The sequence below is a fragment of the Aulonocara sp. 'chitande type north' Nkhata Bay genome, linkage group LG5, assembly GCF_057382095.1.
Source record: "Aulonocara sp. 'chitande type north' Nkhata Bay isolate Kocher_YH1m ecotype deep benthic linkage group LG5, A_spYH_male_GT1.1, whole genome shotgun sequence".
Lineage (NCBI taxonomy): Eukaryota > Metazoa > Chordata > Actinopteri > Cichliformes > Cichlidae > Aulonocara > Aulonocara sp. 'chitande type north' Nkhata Bay.
The window spans coordinates 30,020,645-30,041,754 of NC_141348.1; the positions used below are offsets into that span (position 1 = coordinate 30,020,645).

A 21,110-nucleotide genomic window follows, 5' to 3' on the forward strand; every position below is an offset into this window, starting at 1 on the left:
GTACTATAGTTTGCTGCAAATGTAGCCCACACAGGAAGCTTGACACAGTTGCCATTGAAACACACCCCCATGTGTGAAATGTAACTCCTATTGAACAGAGGCATGACTTGACATAACACAGCAGCTCATGCTGTGACACGAGGAGTTGCCAGATTTCGGTGGTAAGTACACGTGGTGTTATAAGTTTTGTTTTTTGTTTTGTTTTTTTTGTAGAAGACATTTAGCTAAATTTACGCAACTCATCAATCTTATGTTTAGGTAAATGAAATAGTTGCAGTTTAGTTAACGGCAGCGTTTTCACTTGCTTGCCTAACATTTGGTGTTAACACATTTGGTGCACATGTTAATGTATATTGGTGTCTCGCATTGTTTTGAATATTTTTTTATTTTTTTTATATTCAGTCAACTACTTTTAGTGTTCTGTTCTAAATTTGTATGCTGTAGATTGCAACTGGATTTGCAAATACATTACATGACTGAATATTTCATGTTTAGGAGAAAGGATTTCAAGTCATGTCTTCGCAAAATGCAAAGAAAAAGCGACTTGGGTCACGACGAGTGGCACAAAGCCAAAATGAAGTACCTAAGGCTGATGAGTACCACTTAACAGAAGCTTCCTCTGTGGCACAAGGCTACGCAGCAGACGAAAGTACTGAATCTTTAAATGTTTTATCCAGCCGAGAGGATTCTAAACCAGAAACTCGACATCCACCTTCAGCAGAGGTCAAGTTTAACCGGAGAAAAATTGGGTCTAATCGGCGCAGTAAAGGAAAGCAGTTGGTAAATGATTTAGAAACTGAACCTTACCGCAACCCTGGAAAGGAACTTGAGGAAAAAAGCAGGGGTAATGAAACCTTTGAAACAATACAAACGCCACGGGCAGTGGAACTTAAGCAGCAGGAAGAATTCGGTCAAGGAAGTGATCATGTGTCTGCACTAGCTAAGGACTGTTCAGAAAGTACACATGATAAAAATTCTGAGGGTGAAATGGAAATGTTAACTCCTGAAATCAATAATCTGCAAGAGTGCAACCCTTGTAGAAATGAAATCAAGCTTGAAGAGATTGACAAATCTGACATGCAAAGTGAAGAAATCAAAGAAAACATGCATCCTGTGGCTCAACAGTCATCCAGTGACGTGCCAGATGAGGAGCCTTCAACTGCGTATTCTGTAGCAGAAATACAAAGTACAGAAAGCGATGACAAGAAGATGCTCAGGCAGGATGGAAGGTTACAGGGTAACAACTTGGTAAATGAGTCACATGTAGAATTTGAAGCTTTAGAGGCAGTCACACCAAACATAACCACAGATAAAAACAGCCCGGAACAAAATATTGAAGTCGTGTGCAGTGCTGAGCAGGAAACATTTTCATCATCAAAAGAGAAGTTGACTGCAAATGAGGATCCTTGTAGCTTATCTGAAGTTAGAGAAGCATGGCAATCAGAAAGTGCTATGAATAAAATACATGAAGTGAACATTAAGCCCATAGAAATACAGGACATGTACCAAAATCAGTACTCCTTTAAAATTCAGGGTATTGATATCACGGAAAATGCTGTTACTTACTCTGAAAAACCAGAAGACCAAACTGAGATGGATACTCACTCATCTGACATGAAAGTAAAAAACAATGTATTTCACACAGAGCAGGAACATCTTAATGAAAAACAATATGCATATCCTACAAATAACAGACATCCGGAGAGCTTACAGGACGAAAATGAGGATATTCAGATGTATGATTCCAAGCAACAAGTGATCACTGACATAGCAGTTAGTCAGTTGGTAGCCACTGAAATCAGCAATGCTATCAAGTCTGTTGATGATTCTGTGTCAAATAATTACAAACAAAGTGAGCATCAAAGAAAAGAAGGACATTTAGAAACTCTAAATGAGGAGAATGAGGACAGTGATGTTGATATGAGAAATGGTTCAGTACAAACTATACCATCTGAAGTAAATACTCTTTTGGAATCCCAACTTGAAAGCAATAATGTGACTTCAAGTGAGCAAACCCATACTGTCTATGACTCCATTGGGAAAAGAAGAAAAATGGGATCCACTCGAAGGAGTAAAGCAAGACAGTTGACAATTGGTGATGAAACCCCTGAAACAACAGAAATGTCAGCAACAGAGGCTACAAGACCTGAAGAATTACTGCAAAGAAACGAGCATGTTTCTGTGTCTGTGCCACATGACAGCTCCATTTTTACAATGTCTACACCTGCTTATTTTCCTGAGGTCCAGAAACCAACAGCAACAAGCCATCTTGAGATTAGCTTGAACAGTTTAATTCCTCAAAGTGAAAACCTTCACGAAAATCAAGATGAGCAAGATTTTAAAGTGGTTTCAGATAAACCATTGGAATCTGGGATGGAAGAAGTGGATGAATCTGAAACTGCTCTGCGTGAAGAGATCAAAGATGCCAATCACTCAGATGAAACTGTCAGGAAAATGCATGAAGATGAGGTTGAAAGAACAGAAATTCAAGAAGTGCTGCAGAATGATTTCTCATCTGAAAATGTGATTGATGATGCCACAGAAAACTCTTCCTTTACTTCTGGAGACTTAGGCCAAACTGAAAATAGCAACACTTACCAGTTTCAAGTGATGGTGCAGAGTCCTGATGAATCTGTAACCAAAGTGGAAGTTTCAACTCCTGATGACAAACAACCTGAACAGCACTTTGTGACTCAGGGAAACGAGGAAGGTGACATTTCAGACAGCAAAGGTGGTGGAGTCTCTCCACAATCTCCAACCTCATTAGCAACTCCACCTTTTGAGTCCCAACTTCAGGACAATACTGTCAGCACAGATAAGCAATCCCATGCGGTCACCGAATCCAGGGGGAATAGAAGAAAAATGGGATCCACTCGTAGAAATAAAGGAAGACAGCGTGATAAGGAATTTAAAGATGAAGATGCAATTGGTGATGAAACCCCTGAAACAACAGAAATGTCAGAAACAGAGGCTACAAGACCTGAAGAATTACTGCATTTAATTCCTCAAAGTGAAAACCTTCACGAAAATCAAGATGAGGAAGATTTTAAAGTGGTTTCAGATAAACCATTGGAATCTGGGATGGAAGAAGTGGATGAATCTGAAACTGCTCTGCGTGAAGAGGTCAAAGATGCCAATCACTCAGATGAAACTGTCAGGAAAATGCATGAAGATGAGGTTGAAAGAACAGAAATTCAAGAAGTGCTGCAGAATGATTTCTCATCTGAAAATGTGATTGATGATGCCACAGAAAACTCTTCCTTTACTTCTGGAGACTTAGGCCAAACTGAAAATAGCAACACTTACCAGTTTCAAGTGATGGTGCAGAGTCCTGATGAATCTGTAACCAAAGTGGAAGTTTCAACTCCTGATGACAAACAACCTGAACAGCACTTTGTGACTCAAGAAAACGAGGAAGGTGACATTTCAGACAGCAAAAGTGGTGGAGTCTCCCCACAATCTCCAACCTCATTAGCAACTCCACCTTTTGAGTCCCAACTTCAGGATAATACTGTCAGCACAGATAAGCAATCTCATGCGGTCACAGAATCCAGGGGAAACAGAAGAAAAATGGGATCCACTCGTAGAATAAAAGGAAGACAGCGTGATAAGGAATTTAAAGATGAAGATGCAATTGTTGATGAAACCCCTGAAACAACAGAAATGTCAGAAACAGAGGCTACAAGACCTGAAGAATTACTGCATTTAATTCCTCAAAGTGAAAACCTTCACGAAAATCAAGATGAGCAAGATTTTAAAGTGGTTTCAGATAAACCATTGGAATCTGGGATGGAAGAAGTGGATGAATCTGAAACTGCTCTGCGTGAAGAGATCAAAGATGCCAATCACTCAGATGAAACTGTCAGGAAAATGCATGAAGATGAGGTTGAAAGAACAGAAATTCAAGAAGTGCTGCAGAATGATTTCTCATCTGAAAATGAGATTGATGATGCCACAGAAAACTCTTCCTTTACTTCTGGAGACTTAGGCCAAACTGAAAATAGCAACACTTACCAGTTTCAAGTGATGGTGCAGAGTCCTGATGAATCTGTAACCAAAGTGGAAGTTTCAACTCCTGATGACAAACAACCTGAACAGCACTTTGTGACTCAGGGAAACGAGGAAGGTGACATTTCAGACAGCAAAGGTGGTGGAGTCTCTCCACAATCTCCAACCTCATTAGCAACTCCACCTTTTGAGTCCCAACTTCAGGATAATACTGTCAGCACAGATAAGCAATCTCATGCGGTCACAGAATCCAGGGGAAACAGAAGAAAAATGGGATCCACTCGTAGAATAAAAGGAAGACAGCGTGATAAGGAATTTAAAGATGAAGATGCAATTGGTGATGAAACCCCTGAAACAACAGAAATGTCAGAAACAGAGGCTACAAGACCTGAAGAATTACTGCATTTAATTCCTCAAAGTGAAAACCTTCACGAAAATCAAGATGAGCAAGATTTTAAAGTGGTTTCAGATAAACCATTGGAATCTGGGATGGAAGAAGTGGATGAATCTGAAACTGCTCTGCGTGAAGAGGTCAAAGATGCCAATCACTCAGATGAAACTGTCAGGAAAATGCATGAAGATGAGGTTGAAAGAACAGAAATTCAAGAAGTGCTGCAGAATGATTTCTCATCTGAAAATGTGATTGATGATGCCACAGAAAACTCTTCCTTTACTTCTGGAGACTTAGGCCAAACTGAAAATAGCAACACTTACCAGTTTCAAGTGATGGTGCAGAGTCCTGATGAATCTGTAACCAAAGTGGAAGTTTCAACTCCTGATGACAAACAACCTGAACAGCACTTTGTGACTCAAGAAAACGAGGAAGGTGACATTTCAGACAGCAAAAGTGGTGGAGTCTCCCCACAATCTCCAACCTCATTAGCAACTCCACCTTTTGAGTCCCAACTTCAGGACAATACTGTGAGCACAGATAAGCAATCTCGTGCGGTCACAGATTCCAAGGGAAACAGAAGAAAAATGGGATCCACTCGTAGAAATAAAGGAAGACAGCGTGATAAGGAATTTAAAGATGAAGATGCAATTGTTGATGAAACCCCTGAAACAACAGAAATGTCAGAAACAGAGGCTACAAGACCTGAAGAATTACTGCATTTAATTCCTCAAAGTGAAAACCTTCACGAAAATCAAGATGAGCAAGATTTTAAAGTGGTTTCAGATAAACCATTGGAATCTGGGATGGAAGAAGTGGATGAATCTGAAACTGCTCTGCGTGAAGAGATCAAAGATGCCAATCACTCAGATGAAACTGTCAGGAAAATGCATGAAGATGAGGTTGAAAGAACAGAAATTCAAGAAGTGCTGCAGAATGATTTCTCATCTGAAAATGTGATTGATGATGCCACAGAAAACTCTTCCTTTACTTCTGGAGACTTAGGCCAAACTGAAAATAGCAACACTTACCAGTTTCAAGTGATGGTGCAGAGTCCTGATGAATCTGTAACCAAAGTGGAAGTTTCAACTCCTGATGACAAACAACCTGAACAGCACTTTGTGACTCAAGAAAACGAGGAAGGTGACATTTCAGACAGCAAAAGTGGTGGAGTCTCCCCACAATCTCCAACCTCATTAGCAACTCCACCTTTTGAGTCCCAACTTCAGGATAATACTGTCAGCACAGATAAGCAATCTCATGCGGTCACAGAATCCAGGGGAAACAGAAGAAAAATGGGATCCACTCGTAGAAATAAAGGAAGACAGCGTGATAAGGAATTTAAAGATGAAGATGCAATTGGTGATGAAACCCCTGAAACAACAGAAATGTCAGAAACAGAGGCTACAAGACCTGAAGAATTACTGCATTTAATTCCTCAAAGTGAAAACCTTCACGAAAATCAAGATGAGCAAGATTTTAAAGTGGTTTCAGATAAACCATTGGAATCTGGGATGGAAGAAGTGGATGAATCTGAAACTGCTCTGCGTGAAGAGATCAAAGATGCCAATCACTCAGATGAAACTGTCAGGAAAATGCATGAAGATGAGGTTGAAAGAACAGAAATTCAAGAAGTGCTGCAGAATGATTTCTCATCTGAAAATGTGATTGATGATGCCACAGAAAACTCTTCCTTTACTTCTGGAGACTTAGGCCAAACTGAAAATAGCAACACTTACCAGTTTCAAGTGATGGTGCAGAGTCCTGATGAATCTGTAACCAAAGTGGAAGTTTCAACTCCTGATGACAAACAACCTGAGCAGCACTTTGTGACTCAAGAAAACGAGGAAGGTGACATTTCAGACAGCAAAAGTGGTGGAGTCTCCCCACAATCTCCAACCTCATTAGCAACTCCACCTTTTGAGTCCCAACTTCAGGACAATACTGTGAGCACAGATAAGCAATCTCGTGCGGTCACAGATTCCAAGGGAAACAGAAGAAAAATGGGATCCACTCGTAGAAATAAAGGAAGACAGCGTGATAAGGAATTTAAAGATGAAGATGCAATTGGTGATGAAACCCCTGAAACAACAGAAATGTCAGAAACAGAGGCTACAAGACCTGAAGAATTACTGCATTTAATTCCTCAAAGTGAAAACCTTCACGAAAATCAAGATGAGCAAGATTTTAAAGTGGTTTCAGATAAACCATTGGAATCTGGGATGGAAGAAGTGGATGAATCTGAAACTGCTCTGCGTGAAGAGGTCAAAGATGCCAATCACTCAGATGAAACTGTCAGGAAAATGCATGAAGATGAGGTTGAAAGAACAGAAATTCAAGAAGTGCTGCAGAATGATTTCTCATCTGAAAATGTGATTGATGATGCCACAGAAAACTCTTCCTTTACTTCTGGAGACTTAGGCCAAACTGAAAATAGCAACACTTACCAGTTTCAAGTGATGGTGCAGAGTCCTGATGAATCTGTAACCAAAGTGGAAGTTTCAACTCCTGATGACAAACAACCTGAACAGCACTTTGTGACTCAAGAAAACGAGGAAGGTGACATTTCAGACAGCAAAAGTGGTGGAGTCTCCCCACAATCTCCAACCTCATTAGCAACTCCACCTTTTGAGTCCCAACTTCAGGATAATACTGTCAGCACAGATAAGCAATCTCATGCGGTCACAGAATCCAGGGGAAACAGAAGAAAAATGGGATCCACTCGTAGAATAAAAGGAAGACAGCGTGATAAGGAATTTAAAGATGAAGATGCAATTGGTGATGAAACCCCTGAAACAACAGAAATGTCAGAAACAGAGGCTACAAGACCTGAAGAATTACTGCATTTAATTCCTCAAAGTGAAAACCTTCACGAAAATCAAGATGAGCAAGATTTTAAAGTGGTTTCAGATAAACCATTGGAATCTGGGATGGAAGAAGTGGATGAATCTGAAACTGCTCTGCGTGAAGAGGTCAAAGATGCCAATCACTCAGATGAAACTGTCAGGAAAATGCATGAAGATGAGGTTGAAAGAACAGAAATTCAAGAAGTGCTGCAGAATGATTTCTCATCTGAAAATGTGATTGATGATGCCACAGAAAACTCTTCCTTTACTTCTGGAGACTTAGGCCAAACTGAAAATAGCAACACTTACCAGTTTCAAGTGATGGTGCAGAGTCCTGATGAATCTGTAACCAAAGTGGAAGTTTCAACTCCTGATGACAAACAACCTGAGCAGCACTTTGTGACTCAAGAAAACGAGGAAGGTGACATTTCAGACAGCAAAAGTGGTGGAGTCTCCCCACAATCTCCAACCTCATTAGCAACTCCACCTTTTGAGTCCCAACTTCAGGATAATACTGTCAGCACAGATAAGCAATCTCATGCGGTCACAGAATCCAGGGGAAACAGAAGAAAAATGGGATCCACTCGTAGAATAAAAGGAAGACAGCGTGATAAGGAATTTAAAGATGAAGATGCAATTGTTGATGAAACCCCTGAAACAACAGAAATGTCAGAAACAGAGGCTACAAGACCTGAAGAATTACTGCATTTAATTCCTCAAAGTGAAAACCTTCACGAAAATCAAGATGAGCAAGATTTTAAAGTGGTTTCAGATAAACCATTGGAATCTGGGATGGAAGAAGTGGATGAATCTGAAACTGCTCTGCGTGAAGAGATCAAAGATGCCAATCACTCAGATGAAACTGTCAGGAAAATGCATGAAGATGAGGTTGAAAGAACAGAAATTCAAGAAGTGCTGCAGAATGATTTCTCATCTGAAAATGTGATTGATGATGCCACAGAAAACTCTTCCTTTACTTCTGGAGACTTAGGCCAAACTGAAAATAGCAACACTTACCAGTTTCAAGTGATGGTGCAGAGTCCTGATGAATCTGTAACCAAAGTGGAAGTTTCAACTCCTGATGACAAACAACCTGAGCAGCACTTTGTGACTCAAGAAAACGAGGAAGGTGACATTTCAGACAGCAAAAGTGGTGGAGTCTCCCCACAATCTCCAACCTCATTAGCAACTCCACCTTTTGAGTCCCAACTTCAGGACAATACTGTGAGCACAGATAAGCAATCTCGTGCGGTCACAGATTCCAAGGGAAACAGAAGAAAAATGGGATCCACTCGTAGAAATAAAGGAAGACAGCGTGATAAGGAATTTAAAGATGAAGATGCAATTGGTGATGAAACCCCTGAAACAACAGAAATGTCAGAAACAGAGGCTACAAGACCTGAAGAATTACTGCATTTAATTCCTCAAAGTGAAAACCTTCACGAAAATCAAGATGAGCAAGATTTTAAAGTGGTTTCAGATAAACCATTGGAATCTGGGATGGAAGAAGTGGATGAATCTGAAACTGCTCTGCGTGAAGAGGTCAAAGATGCCAATCACTCAGATGAAACTGTCAGGAAAATGCATGAAGATGAGGTTGAAAGAACAGAAATTCAAGAAGTGCTGCAGAATGATTTCTCATCTGAAAATGTGATTGATGATGCCACAGAAAACTCTTCCTTTACTTCTGGAGACTTAGGCCAAACTGAAAATAGCAACACTTACCAGTTTCAAGTGATGGTGCAGAGTCCTGATGAATCTGTAACCAAAGTGGAAGTTTCAACTCCTGATGACAAACAACCTGAACAGCACTTTGTGACTCAAGAAAACGAGGAAGGTGACATTTCAGACAGCAAAAGTGGTGGAGTCTCCCCACAATCTCCAACCTCATTAGCAACTCCACCTTTTGAGTCCCAACTTCAGGATAATACTGTCAGCACAGATAAGCAATCTCATGCGGTCACAGAATCCAGGGGAAACAGAAGAAAAATGGGATCCACTCGTAGAATAAAAGGAAGACAGCGTGATAAGGAATTTAAAGATGAAGATGCAATTGTTGATGAAACCCCTGAAACAACAGAAATGTCAGAAACAGAGGCTACAAGACCTGAAGAATTACTGCATTTAATTCCTCAAAGTGAAAACCTTCACGAAAATCAAGATGAGCAAGATTTTAAAGTGGTTTCAGATAAACCATTGGAATCTGGGATGGAAGAAGTGGATGAATCTGAAACTGCTCTGCGTGAAGAGATCAAAGATGCCAATCACTCAGATGAAACTGTCAGGAAAATGCATGAAGATGAGGTTGAAAGAACAGAAATTCAAGAAGTGCTGCAGAATGATTTCTCATCTGAAAATGTGATTGATGATGCCACAGAAAACTCTTCCTTTACTTCTGGAGACTTAGGCCAAACTGAAAATAGCAACACTTACCAGTTTCAAGTGATGGTGCAGAGTCCTGATGAATCTGTAACCAAAGTGGAAGTTTCAACTCCTGATGACAAACAACCTGAGCAGCACTTTGTGACTCAAGAAAACGAGGAAGGTGACATTTCAGACAGCAAAAGTGGTGGAGTCTCCCCACAATCTCCAACCTCATTAGCAACTCCACCTTTTGAGTCCCAACTTCAGGACAATACTGTGAGCACAGATAAGCAATCTCGTGCGGTCACAGATTCCAAGGGAAACAGAAGAAAAATGGGATCCACTCGTAGAAATAAAGGAAGACAGCGTGATAAGGAATTTAAAGATGAAGATGCAATTGGTGATGAAACCCCTGAAACAACAGAAATGTCAGAAACAGAGGCTACAAGACCTGAAGAATTACTGCAAAGAAACAAGCGTGACGTTTGTCTGTCGGTGCCACATGACACCTCCATGTTTAAAGTGTCTACACCTGCTTATTCTCCTGACATACAGAGCCCAACTGCAAAGAGTTATTCTGAGATTAGCCTGGACAGTTTAATTTCTGAAAGTGAAAACCTTAAGGAAGATAAAAATCAGACAACCTTTAATGTGATTTCAGATAAACCATTGGAATCTGTGATGGAAGAAGTGGTTAAATCTGAAACTGCTCTGACTGAAGAAGTCAAAGATCCTCATCACCCTGATGGCAACCAAGCTAAACAGCACTTTGTGACTCAGGAAATCAAGGGAGGTGATGTTCCAAATACTAAAGACAGTGGATTCCCTCTACAAACTCGACTCTCATTAACAACTCCACCTTTTGAGTCCCAACTTCAGGACAATACTGTGAGCACAGATAAGCAAACCCATACTGTCACCGAATCCAGGGGAAATAGAAGAAAAATGGGATCCACTCGCAGAATAAAAGGAAGACAGCGTGATAAGGAATTTAAAGATGAAGATGCAATTGATGATGAAACCCCTGAAACAACAGAAATGTCAGCAACAGAGGCTACAAGACCTGAAGAATTACTGCAAGAAAACAAGCATGATGTTTCTCTGTCTGTGCCACATCATGAAAAGTCCTTTAAAAATCAAAATGACGGAGATACTAAAGTGATTAATGATAAACCAGTGCAGGCTGGGATGGAAGAAGTCAAAAAAGATCAGCACATAAAACTTTTAGGGCAGGATGGAAATTTACCCAGCAATATTTTGTTAAGTGGAACAACAGATTGTACCATTGCAGTTGAGATAACAACTGACCAAACCAGCCCAAGAGAACGCACTGAAGTTGAATGCAGTGTTGCACAAGAAACATTTTTAGCATCTCAAAATGTGTTGACTACAAATAGGGAACAACATGAGCATTGCAACCCAATTGAGGTCACCAAAGCTAAGCAGTCAGAGGGTGCATTAATGCATCAGACTGACTGCAGCGCAAGTACAGAGAGTCACCAAACATCCTTATCTGAAACAAATATCTCTTTGGACTTCCACCATCAGGATAATTCTCAGGACATTACAGAAATTCACACACGCCTCAGCCATACAGGGAATAGAAAGAAAATGGGTTCAAGCCGAAGAAATAAAGGAAGACAGGGTGTCAAGGACCCTGATGCATACCAGGAACCTAAAGATGACATTTTAGAAAAACCCACAAGTAATGACAAACTCAGAACAATTGACATGTCACCAGCAACAGATATAACAAAGGAGGAAGAAGAAAAAGACCTCATATCCATTGACAAAGAAGTGCAGATTAGCTCAACAGCAAAAGAAGGCAAAAATAAAGAAAAGTTGTCGGAGGAAGATGCATTTTTCTCACAGAATAATATGGATAGCAATACAGATGGACTTCTCAAATCTAACAAAGATTTCAATGAGGAAAATAAAGTTGTTCAAGATGCTATGAATTTAGATCAGCTTACAGGATGTGACACAATTACAAAGCACCTGATGCAATCACCACAAGCCTCAGTTTGTGAAATTCCCTCAGACATGCAGCATACCTCATTTCATGCTGGCATCGAAGGCTCTAGCTCTCTGAAGGTGCTTGATAAAGAAGAAGCGTTGGAGGCAATGGATGCAAGCAACAGCCAGCAAGAACAAACTCAATCAGGTAACAGAAATACTTTCCAAATAAATCCACAACAGAAGAAGAGAAAGATAGGTTCTTCTCGCAGGAGTCAACTCAACAGAAAAAAAGAGGAAGAAACAGACAACACAGATGAAACCAAGGAAAGTGACTTTCACACCGAAGCTGACGTGAGGAATACTGACAAGTTGGACGTGGTAGAGTTACCGTTAACTACAGATATACCACAAAATGAAACTGCACAACCGTTATTCTCTGCTGTTCATAAACAACAGGAAGCTGCTGAAACCTTTTCTGTACCAAGCAGTACAGAGCTCAATGTGATACCAGTAGTAGAAGATTTTAAGGCCCCTCTTCCTGAACAGTTTTCCTCTCTCCGTGAAGAAACTATCAGTCTGGTTACACGCGTTATCACAGGTGGTGTAAGAGAAGTTATTGTGGAGCCGCCACAGCTAGACAATTTTACAAACACTGAGACACAAATAACCACTGTGGTCACGGGTAGAAGCAGACGCTCCATAAATCAGCTGCTGCCCCCAAATACCGAGGCTGCCACAGACACTGGCATAGCAGAAGAGAGCTTAGTGTCTTTTGGTGAGGCCAGGCAAAATACACATAGCGATGAGGAAAGGCCAGGGAGCATAAAAGAAGTACAAGATCAAGATGCTAGTGAGAAAAATCCAAGCAACTTGAATGAAGGAGCTCATAATAAAACTCAAGAGATGAGGAGTGAAAGTCCAAATTTACATTTGAGCAACCGGAGAAGAAAGATGGGCTCCACCCGCAGGAATCTTGGATCCAGAAACAAAGAAGAGCTCCATCAAAAACAGGAGGTGGATAACGAAGCGAAGGAGACTGGAACAGACATCGGGGAAACTGAAAGTGTCTCCAGAATCAAAGAAGAAGCACTTCAGCTTCACACAGATCACAAAAACAATGATGGCGAACAAGGAAAACAGAAAGTATTTGAAACAGTGGAAATCAGCCCTCCGGGTCAGTCTAAATTCAAACCTCTGCCTGAGCAAACAGTTGAAGCGAGGCCTGTTTCCCAAGACCAGCTAGCAGAAACAGAACATCACACTGCAAATGACCTCCTGTCTACATCCTTAAAAGATGATTTTGTGTCAGAATCAGCATCTGGAGGGAGGAGAAGAAAATTGGGATCTAACCGAAAGTCCCGTGGACATCAGCGTATAGAAGACAAAACAGGAGAGGGCACAATAATAGATGATCAAAGTGGGACAGATGCCAGAATTTCAGAGGTAAGCAGCAATGTTTAGGGGTTTTTGTTTAGTTTAGTTTTTTAGTATTTAGTAGAAATCTTAATTGTTTTCAATTTTTCCAAAACCTCATGCACAGACTACATTTAAATTTGACTATTAAATGCAATACCTTATTAAACTTTGTTGTATTTATAATTCTATGCATAGTTGTGAATAGTGAATAGTTATTATTGGACAAGTGTTCTTTCACATAGGCAAGCCTACATTGTTATTTACACCCCATTTGCAGTAGACACTTTGCAAACTGGATTGTTTGTGGCAAGGTCATTGTGACACAGGGAACTAAAAAGAGGAACGTGAGGTTTACATAGCATGTTTCACATACAGCAAACGAGAACATGTGTTCACCTTCTTCAGAAACCTGGCAGATAAGGGCTTTGAATGAGATCAGCAAATAATGGCTTTAAAGATGTCACAATAAATTATTATTATCGACAAAGAATGGGAAACCAGTATGTCAGATATTCCAGCTTCAGATATTATTAGGAGACGACTGATTACTAGATGATAACTAATCCAAGTAGAATAATTTGCACTTTCACATCATGAAATGAGTTTGTCATGCACATTTAGAAGCATAAAAAGCCCTACTTTTCTTTCTGCAGGTTGGAAAATGTGATAAGAAACCATCATCAGGCCTCTCAAAGAGTGAAGAGCACTCAGAGACTGTGAGGTAGGTCTAACACACAGATATTTTTAAAAAGGCTAGGGTTGTCCAGCTACCTAATTAGCTTTCAAGTGTTGGCTTTCCTACTTGACTTACTCACTGTAACTCATAGATAAGTCCAAATTTGTTACAGTGTAGTCTGTTATGTGTTATACTGAATATTCGAATATTCATGTTCATATTGCATATATAGCAACGGACAACTGTAATATCAGTCACCTCAAAGTTCACTTTGTAACATCCAAAAGAAAATGTCCATGAGATTGTTGAAAACATTTTACAATTTGTTAATCTATTTGAGTCACATACAAAAGGAAAGTATACCTGTTTTTTTTTTTTATTCTGAGCTTTTACACATAAAACATATTAACACTGTGTCATTATGTAGTTAACAAAAACTAAGTCAAAATTCAGAAGGAGTGTGTGTAAAACTAAGTAGACTTTTACTGCTTCAGTGTGACCACCTTTATAAAGCCAGAAGTGTCCCTTTCCCAACGATCCCTAAACATTCAAGACACCTGCTAATCTTCCCAAAAGTGAACGTCCCAACAAATTCACCCCTAGGTCAGACCATGCAATGCCATGCTGCCAAGAGAAATCCTCTTCTCTCTAAAAAGAACATGGCAGCATGGCTGAAGTTTGCAATATTGCATTTGAAAAAGCCACAAACTTCTCGAACAATGTCCTTTGCACAGATGTGACCAAAGTAGAGATGTTTGGCCATAATGCACATAAAATCCAGGCCTCAACGTAAATTAAATGTGGTAGCAAGAGCTGTGCATTAACAAATGCCTGCAAACCTCAGTAAAAAGGAACAATGTCTGAAAGAAGAGCGGGCCAAAATTCCTTCACAGCAATGTGAGAGACTGATAAAGTCACAGAGAAAACAATTACTTCAACTTAATTCTGTGAAAATGCAGAATCATAGGGTGTGTTTAGTTTTTTGCACACTGCTTCTGCATTTTGACTTGACTGTTCCTCTGACGCTGTAGTTAAAATAATTTAAGAACATGGTAATGACCGGATGATTTCTTGTTATGCCTTGATAAGGTAAAAACTTGTGTACCGCATGGTACTTTCTTTCTTTTTGCAAGCTTTAAAAATACAGTTATGCAATTACTACTGTACACTAGCTTAGTAGTAGTGTATGCACTGTTTTCAGCTGACCTGCTTAGAGATGAGGTGTGAATGTCACCAGAGTGGTGTGGTTTAACAGCACACAGCTTCCTCATCTCTATTGTTTTAAATAAATAATCACAAATCAAGTGAATGACAAAATTCCTTGTCAAATGTTCAGTGCACGGCAACTCAAATATGAGCTTGAGACATTCTGAAAACTGACCATTTCAGCCTTGCAAATCCTTACACTGTATATGTCATGAAGTTTGTTTGATTGTCTTTTCCACAGTGAGAAGACTTCAGCCCAACCTTGTAATTCTGGAATTTTTCCTGTTAAAGAGAATCAAACATTTTCTCTGGGTAAGAAGATGATCAGTGCAGCTTACCAATAATTATAGGGAAATTTTACATTAAAAGATGATGTATGACCAGACATTTTAATTTCAGTTGGTAATCCGGGAGTGGTAGACTCCAAATCAAAGCGCTACAATGTGGTAATGATTGGAGACAGCAGTGTGGGAAAGACCTCCTTCATGAAAAGAGCTCAAAGTGGGAAGTTTTCTTTAGATATACCTTCCTCAATTGGTAAGATCCTGGTGTTAATCTCACAATTAATCCTACTAATGTGTATGCACAGCGATGTACACTCTAAATATACACGTAAATATTGTTTATAGGCCTGGATTCGCTGATGTGGCCTGTTGTAATAGATGGAAAGCCTATGATACTACAGCTATGGGACACAGCAGGTCAAGAAAGGTAAGTCTCAATTTTCCTCTTATATGGTAAATGGTAAATGGTCTGTATTTATATAGCGCTTTACTAGTCCCTAAGGACCCCAAAGCGCTTTACATATCCAGTCATCCACCCATTCACACACTGGTGATGGCAAGCTACATTGTAGCCACAGCCACCCTGGGGCGCACTGACAGAGGCGAGGCTGCCGGACACTGGCGCCACCGGGCCCTCTGACCACCACCAGTAGGCAATGGGTGAAGTGTCTTGCCCAAGGACACAACGACCGAGACTGTCCAAGCCAGGGCTCGAACCGGCAACCTTCCGATTGCAAAGCAAACTCCCAACTCTTGAGCCACGATCGCCCCTCTTAGAATGAATCAGTGAGACAACTTTTTGATGTTTCACAGAGCATTTAAATTATATATCACTATGCAAATGTCTTGAGCCACTTTAAGTTTCTTTATATTTTGATAGCAGTAATCTGCTGTAGATTGGTTTGTAAGCCTGCCAGTTATTATTTGGTCCTCCATTTGTCCAGTTTCCTAAATTTGTAAGGACACACAGCACACCATGCCAAGAAGTGACAAAAAAATTGGAAACTGGCAACTCTTTAGGAATCATGTTGTTGGTTAAAATAAAAGCATAACAGTTTTATTGACTGTCAAACTGTGCTATTTTTTGGCATTTTTCATAGATTCAAGTAAAGAAATGGGAACAAATTATGTTTTTCTGACAGGCTGCTAATAACAAAGTGCCCAAAGATACAATTTAAAATGGGTTCTTTGCTAAGTGTTTCCTTGCTGTAGACAAAACAATGTATCTCCCCTTGAGTCAGGTGCCATGTTATGCCATCTACGCTTGAATTATTCAAAGGTCAATTTTATGGTACAAGGACTGGACTAAGAATGAGTGAAAAAGTAGCCAATATCCAAAGGAAAACTTTGAAACACCTTCAGAAAGCTGGAGAACTATTGCTTAAGACCACTTTAAGAATTACAAGAAAGTCCTTCCAGGCAAAATATAAAGAAATGAGGGGTTTATCAAGACTTTTGCACAGTTTTGTCGCTGAAAGAAGCCACATTGGAGAGAATACATTTAACAGGTTTTTTGAGTTTTATTAATGTTTTTTCTAGTCTGTTTTGAACAGTACATATATTATAATGTACGTAGGTCACAGTAGGCTGCCTGTAGGAGAATAACAAATATCACAGTCGTCAGTGTGTTACGTATGACAGTATCAAAGTCCAACTTGTCTGACTTTTCACAGCCCTGGAATTCAGGTTATCTTTTACATTTCACGTTAGTTAAATTCTGTAAATGAGCAACTTGTCTGAGTATAAAAACACTGGGAGCAATACGTCTGCATTTCTGTGACGTCATAAAGACAAAAAGCACAGTTTGTCCATTAAAGTGCGTTAATTATCTAGTTGAAATTCTGAATTCTGCCAAGCCTTGTGATTTTCTCCTTCATAGCATGGGTTTGTCAGGAGTAGAATTGAGCCAGGTGGAAAAAGCAAAGATGACTTCATAATGAGTGCAAAAAGTCTATCCTTCTAATAAAGCAAGAAAAATGGCAAAACCTGTGCATGACAGTTCATTTCTGCTTACTCATTTCTATCATACTGCTCATAAAACTAAAAGTTAACTACAGACTTGTACGCACGAGTCCCAAACTACAATACAGCGACATATCCTGAAGGAAACATACATATCCAGAGAGAGAGGAAAAAAAGAAGCAAATTTCTATATCAAGGTTTTCTAAACAACTACTGCTTTTTGGAGTTTGTTTGAGCCAGACGTGAACAGTTTTATATCTGTTTTGTAAATAAAGCCAATCATCAGAGAAGACGCCATCTCTTTTTTAAAGGTACAGGCTATTATTTTGTGGTTTAGGATGTCCTGAATGTTGTGCCACATGCAGTCTTGCTGTTCTAGGGAGTGGCTGTGTTTTTTCAGTGTATAGATAAACTTCCCCGATGGCCAAGGACACACTGTCCCGCTGTTCCGAAGCCTGACAAGGAAGGCTTCCAAGTAGGCGACACCCAGTGTTCAAAGCAGTGTGTACACCTTGGAATTCAACCGAGATCTGCAGTTACTACTTGTAACAGTGTTTACTTAAGTAACACTTGCTTTTGTAGATAGATACGGTATAGCAGCCAATTTCAACATGTAACAGACAAATATGCTCAGATCAGAGTTACACTTGAGCAGTATTTAAAGACTGCTCAAGTGTAACTGGTTTCAGAACTGGTTTGGCACTCCTCAATAATGTTTTGTATTCCAGGATACAATGCAGATTTTGTTCCAGTGACAGAGGTGGATTCAACACGGATGCAATTTAAAGATGCTCACTTTTAACTGCAGATTTTAGGCAGACTCGTGTTGGATAAGTTCAACTAAAAAACATAGCAAGAGTGAGAAAGCGTTTGAGACATGCAGTTCCCCAAGAGTTTACAAAAAGCCTCCTTAATGTCAACAATAAAGTGAAGCTTTATTCCAACTCTTCACCTAATGGGCAGGCTTCTAAGATCTATTTATTTTATTTTTACTACAAAAACATCTGACATTTACTTGTTCAAGGAGGGAAGTCTGAGGCATGGGTGTGTCTTGAAAAATATGTTCAGGGTAGCCTCTGCAAACTGCATTAAATGACAAATTTGTGACATTAACTTTTGAGTGAATGTGAGGAAAGTAATTAGAATGTGCTACAGTATGCAGAGCTAGTGTCTTCCTGGTTTCAAAAAGGAAGTATTAATAGATCACCTTTAATGTCGTGCTTTTCTGTCTTTAAAGGTTTCACAGTATCACCAAACAGGTCTTCCACAAAGCCCAGGCCTTTCTCTTGATGTATGACATCACCTCCACCAATAGCTTTTCCGCAGTCAGTTACTGGGCAAACTGTATTCAGGTATGTCTTCCCTTTCAAACTTCAACACCTATTTTTTAAACAGATGTTGAAATTACTAGTTAAACATGCTATGTTGTCAAAACAGTGATTTACTTTTATATTCATTTAGTGTATTTGGTTCTAATAGGCGGGGCTACACTGGCCACTTCATTAGCACACCTGTTCAACTGCTTCAAAAAAAGGAATGAACTAAGCACATGCAAGTGCATTGTAGACATAGTGAAGACTACCCGCTGATGTTCAAACACAGCATCAGAACAAGGAAGAATGATGATTTAAGTTAACTTTGAACATGGTTGTTGGATCTATTTCAGACACTCATCTACAATAAACTTTTCTCTCACAACCTGCCTTGTTGCGAGAGATCAGAGAATGGTCAGGCTGCTTCAATCTGATAAGCAGGCAACAGTAGTTTTAAAAAAAATTACAAATAACCACCATAAGGTATGCAGAAGAGCATCTCTGAATGCACAATACTTATCAGCTTTGAAGGAGAAGGGCTACAGCAGCAGAATAACCCACCGGGTGCCACTCCTGGCAGTTAACAACAGGAAATTGAGGCTACATTCACACAAGCTCATCACAGTTGGTTAACGGTAGTCTGGAAAAACGTTGCCTGGTCTGATGAGTTTCGATTTCTGCTGCAGCATTCGTATGCTGAGGTCAGAATTTGGTGTAAACGACATGAAAGCATGGATCAGTCCTGCCTTATTCAGGCTGGTGGTGGTGTTTAATGTTTGGGGTTTTTTTGGCACACTTGTCAATATGGACCAAACTCTCTGGGAAATGTTTTCAGTGCCTTGTTGTATCAATGCCAGGAAGAATTAATGTTGTTCTGAAGGCAAAAAGGAGTCCAACAGGGGTACTAACAGGTATACCTAATAAAGTGGCTTATAAGTGTGATACTGAATTGTGTATTTAAAACAGCAGCACATATTTTGATTATTAGTAGAAAAAAGTATTAATAAATTTAAAACATCAACTATTTATAGTGGACGGGATGTGAGTGTCTGAAACAGTTGAACCAGCCTGCAAAGTTAGACTAGTTTGTAATAACATAAGATAAGATAAGATAAGATAAGATAAGATAACCTTTATTAGTCCCACACGTGGGAAATTTGTTTTGTCACAGCAGGAAGTGGACAGTGCAAAAGTTATGAGGCAAAAATTAGAATACAATAAGATTATCAAAATGATTCCTGTTCTGCAGGAGTCTGCTGCTGAAAATGTGACTGTTTTGCTTCTTGGAAACAAGAGCGACTGCTCAGAACGACGGGTTAAAACTCATCAGGGGGAAATTCTTGCTAAGGTGCGAATATGTTGCATTACACCCACTCATGAAACAATCACATTCAGTTCAGTAGTTTTAATGATCAAAACACCCACAGTGAGTGCAGATATTCATTCAACTCCACAGGAATATGACTTTGAGTTTATGGAGTGCAGTGCTGCCACAGGTGAAAACGTGATCCAGTCTTTGGAAGTTGTAGCCAGGTATGTATATAATGTTAATGTTTTTCTCTAAAACCCACATCTTTTAACATCGATATGCCCTGTAAAGTCGACTGCTGTGTCATCAGCTGATTGCACTGTTGCTGTGTTGTTGCCAGGAAGCTGAGTCAAAGAATTGACTCAAGAGAAGAAGCCACAGCGTTGCACAAAGAGCCAGAACAGAAAAAAAGCTCAAGATGTTGCTGAACAAATGTGTTTGTCTTCAAAAAAAAAGAAAGAAAAAAAAAACAAGTGGTGAAATCCTGAAAACAAGAACACGCTGTACTCATCTGGCTTTCTTGTAACTCAGTGCATTATATTTTATTATTTGTACTACTGCATATTTTCAGTGTTGTTATATTTAGATATAAAATTATTTCTTCAAAGGCCTTATATTAGAATATTAGTTTATAGTTAGTAGTGACCAAAGTTATATAGTTCAGAAAGTGAAGGCTTTTTCAGTGTTTGCTTAATAGCTATCCAATAATTTAATACATATACAAGCTTACTGTATTTAATTATATTTGCACCGTGTGTGTTTTATCTTGCAATATAACAATTTTTGTGCAATATTGTGCAACTTCAAATAATTTCAAATCACACGATTGACATTTTTCCAGATGAAGCTGTAACAACTAAAATCACAAGTTTAAGATTTTATGTGCAATTTCACAAAGTTCATCTCTGTTGTTGTACATCGACTAAATGTTTAGTCTACACCCTCTTCACTTTATGGATTTACTATACTAAAATTTAATGTAAATGTGTATATAGTATGATTAATTTAAACAGGAGAATACCCCATTCAGATATTACCAGAGATCAAGATGTGACCGAGAGCAAATCTAGTACAGTGGTAAATAATTATTATAGTAAATATATATTAAACATAATTATACTTGCTTTTTTGTGATTTTGTTTAGCCTTTCTTCTAAGTTGGCATTCATCTTAATTCAGTCATCACAACTGTCAGATCTGACACATAATTATGAATAAACATTACTCCCCTATAATTATAGTGCCAGGGACATGATCAGCAGTTATATATGCAAATGTATTTTTATGTTCCCGTGCATTTCCTTTGTGACCAAGTACCTTTAAACCAATTGTTTTAATGGCGTGTCGCATGATTAATAAATCTCCAGATAAACAACG

At 39.3% G+C, this 21,110-nt stretch overlaps 1 protein-coding gene across 1 annotated transcript; it reads left to right on the top strand.

Moving 5' to 3' along the window:
• Positions 1-184: 184 nt before the first annotated feature.
• On the top strand, positions 185-21,108 carry rab44 (RAB44, member RAS oncogene family). The gene is made up of 9 exons (XM_086292893.1): positions 185-13,011; positions 13,638-13,705; positions 15,108-15,178; positions 15,266-15,403; positions 15,496-15,577; positions 18,350-18,464; positions 19,675-19,773; positions 19,882-19,958; positions 20,075-21,108. Exons 1-9 carry the CDS (start codon positions 514-516, stop codon positions 20,160-20,162), a joined length of 13,236 nt encoding a protein of 4,411 aa, XP_086149019.1. The 5' UTR covers positions 185-513; the 3' UTR covers positions 20,163-21,108.
• Positions 21,109-21,110: the final 2 nt, after the last annotated feature.

Coding starts and splice junctions, on each gene's coding strand:
- rab44 (XM_086292893.1), top strand. CDS start 514: ATGTCTTCGCAAAATGCAAAGAAAAAGCGACTTGGGTCACGACGAGTG. Junction 13,012..13,637: donor CAGATGCCAGAATTTCAGAG/GTAAGCAGCAAT, acceptor TTCTTTCTGCAG/GTTGGAAAATGTGATAAGAA. Junction 19,959..20,074: donor TCTTTGGAAGTTGTAGCCAG/GTATGTATATAA, acceptor TGTTGTTGCCAG/GAAGCTGAGTCAAAGAATTG.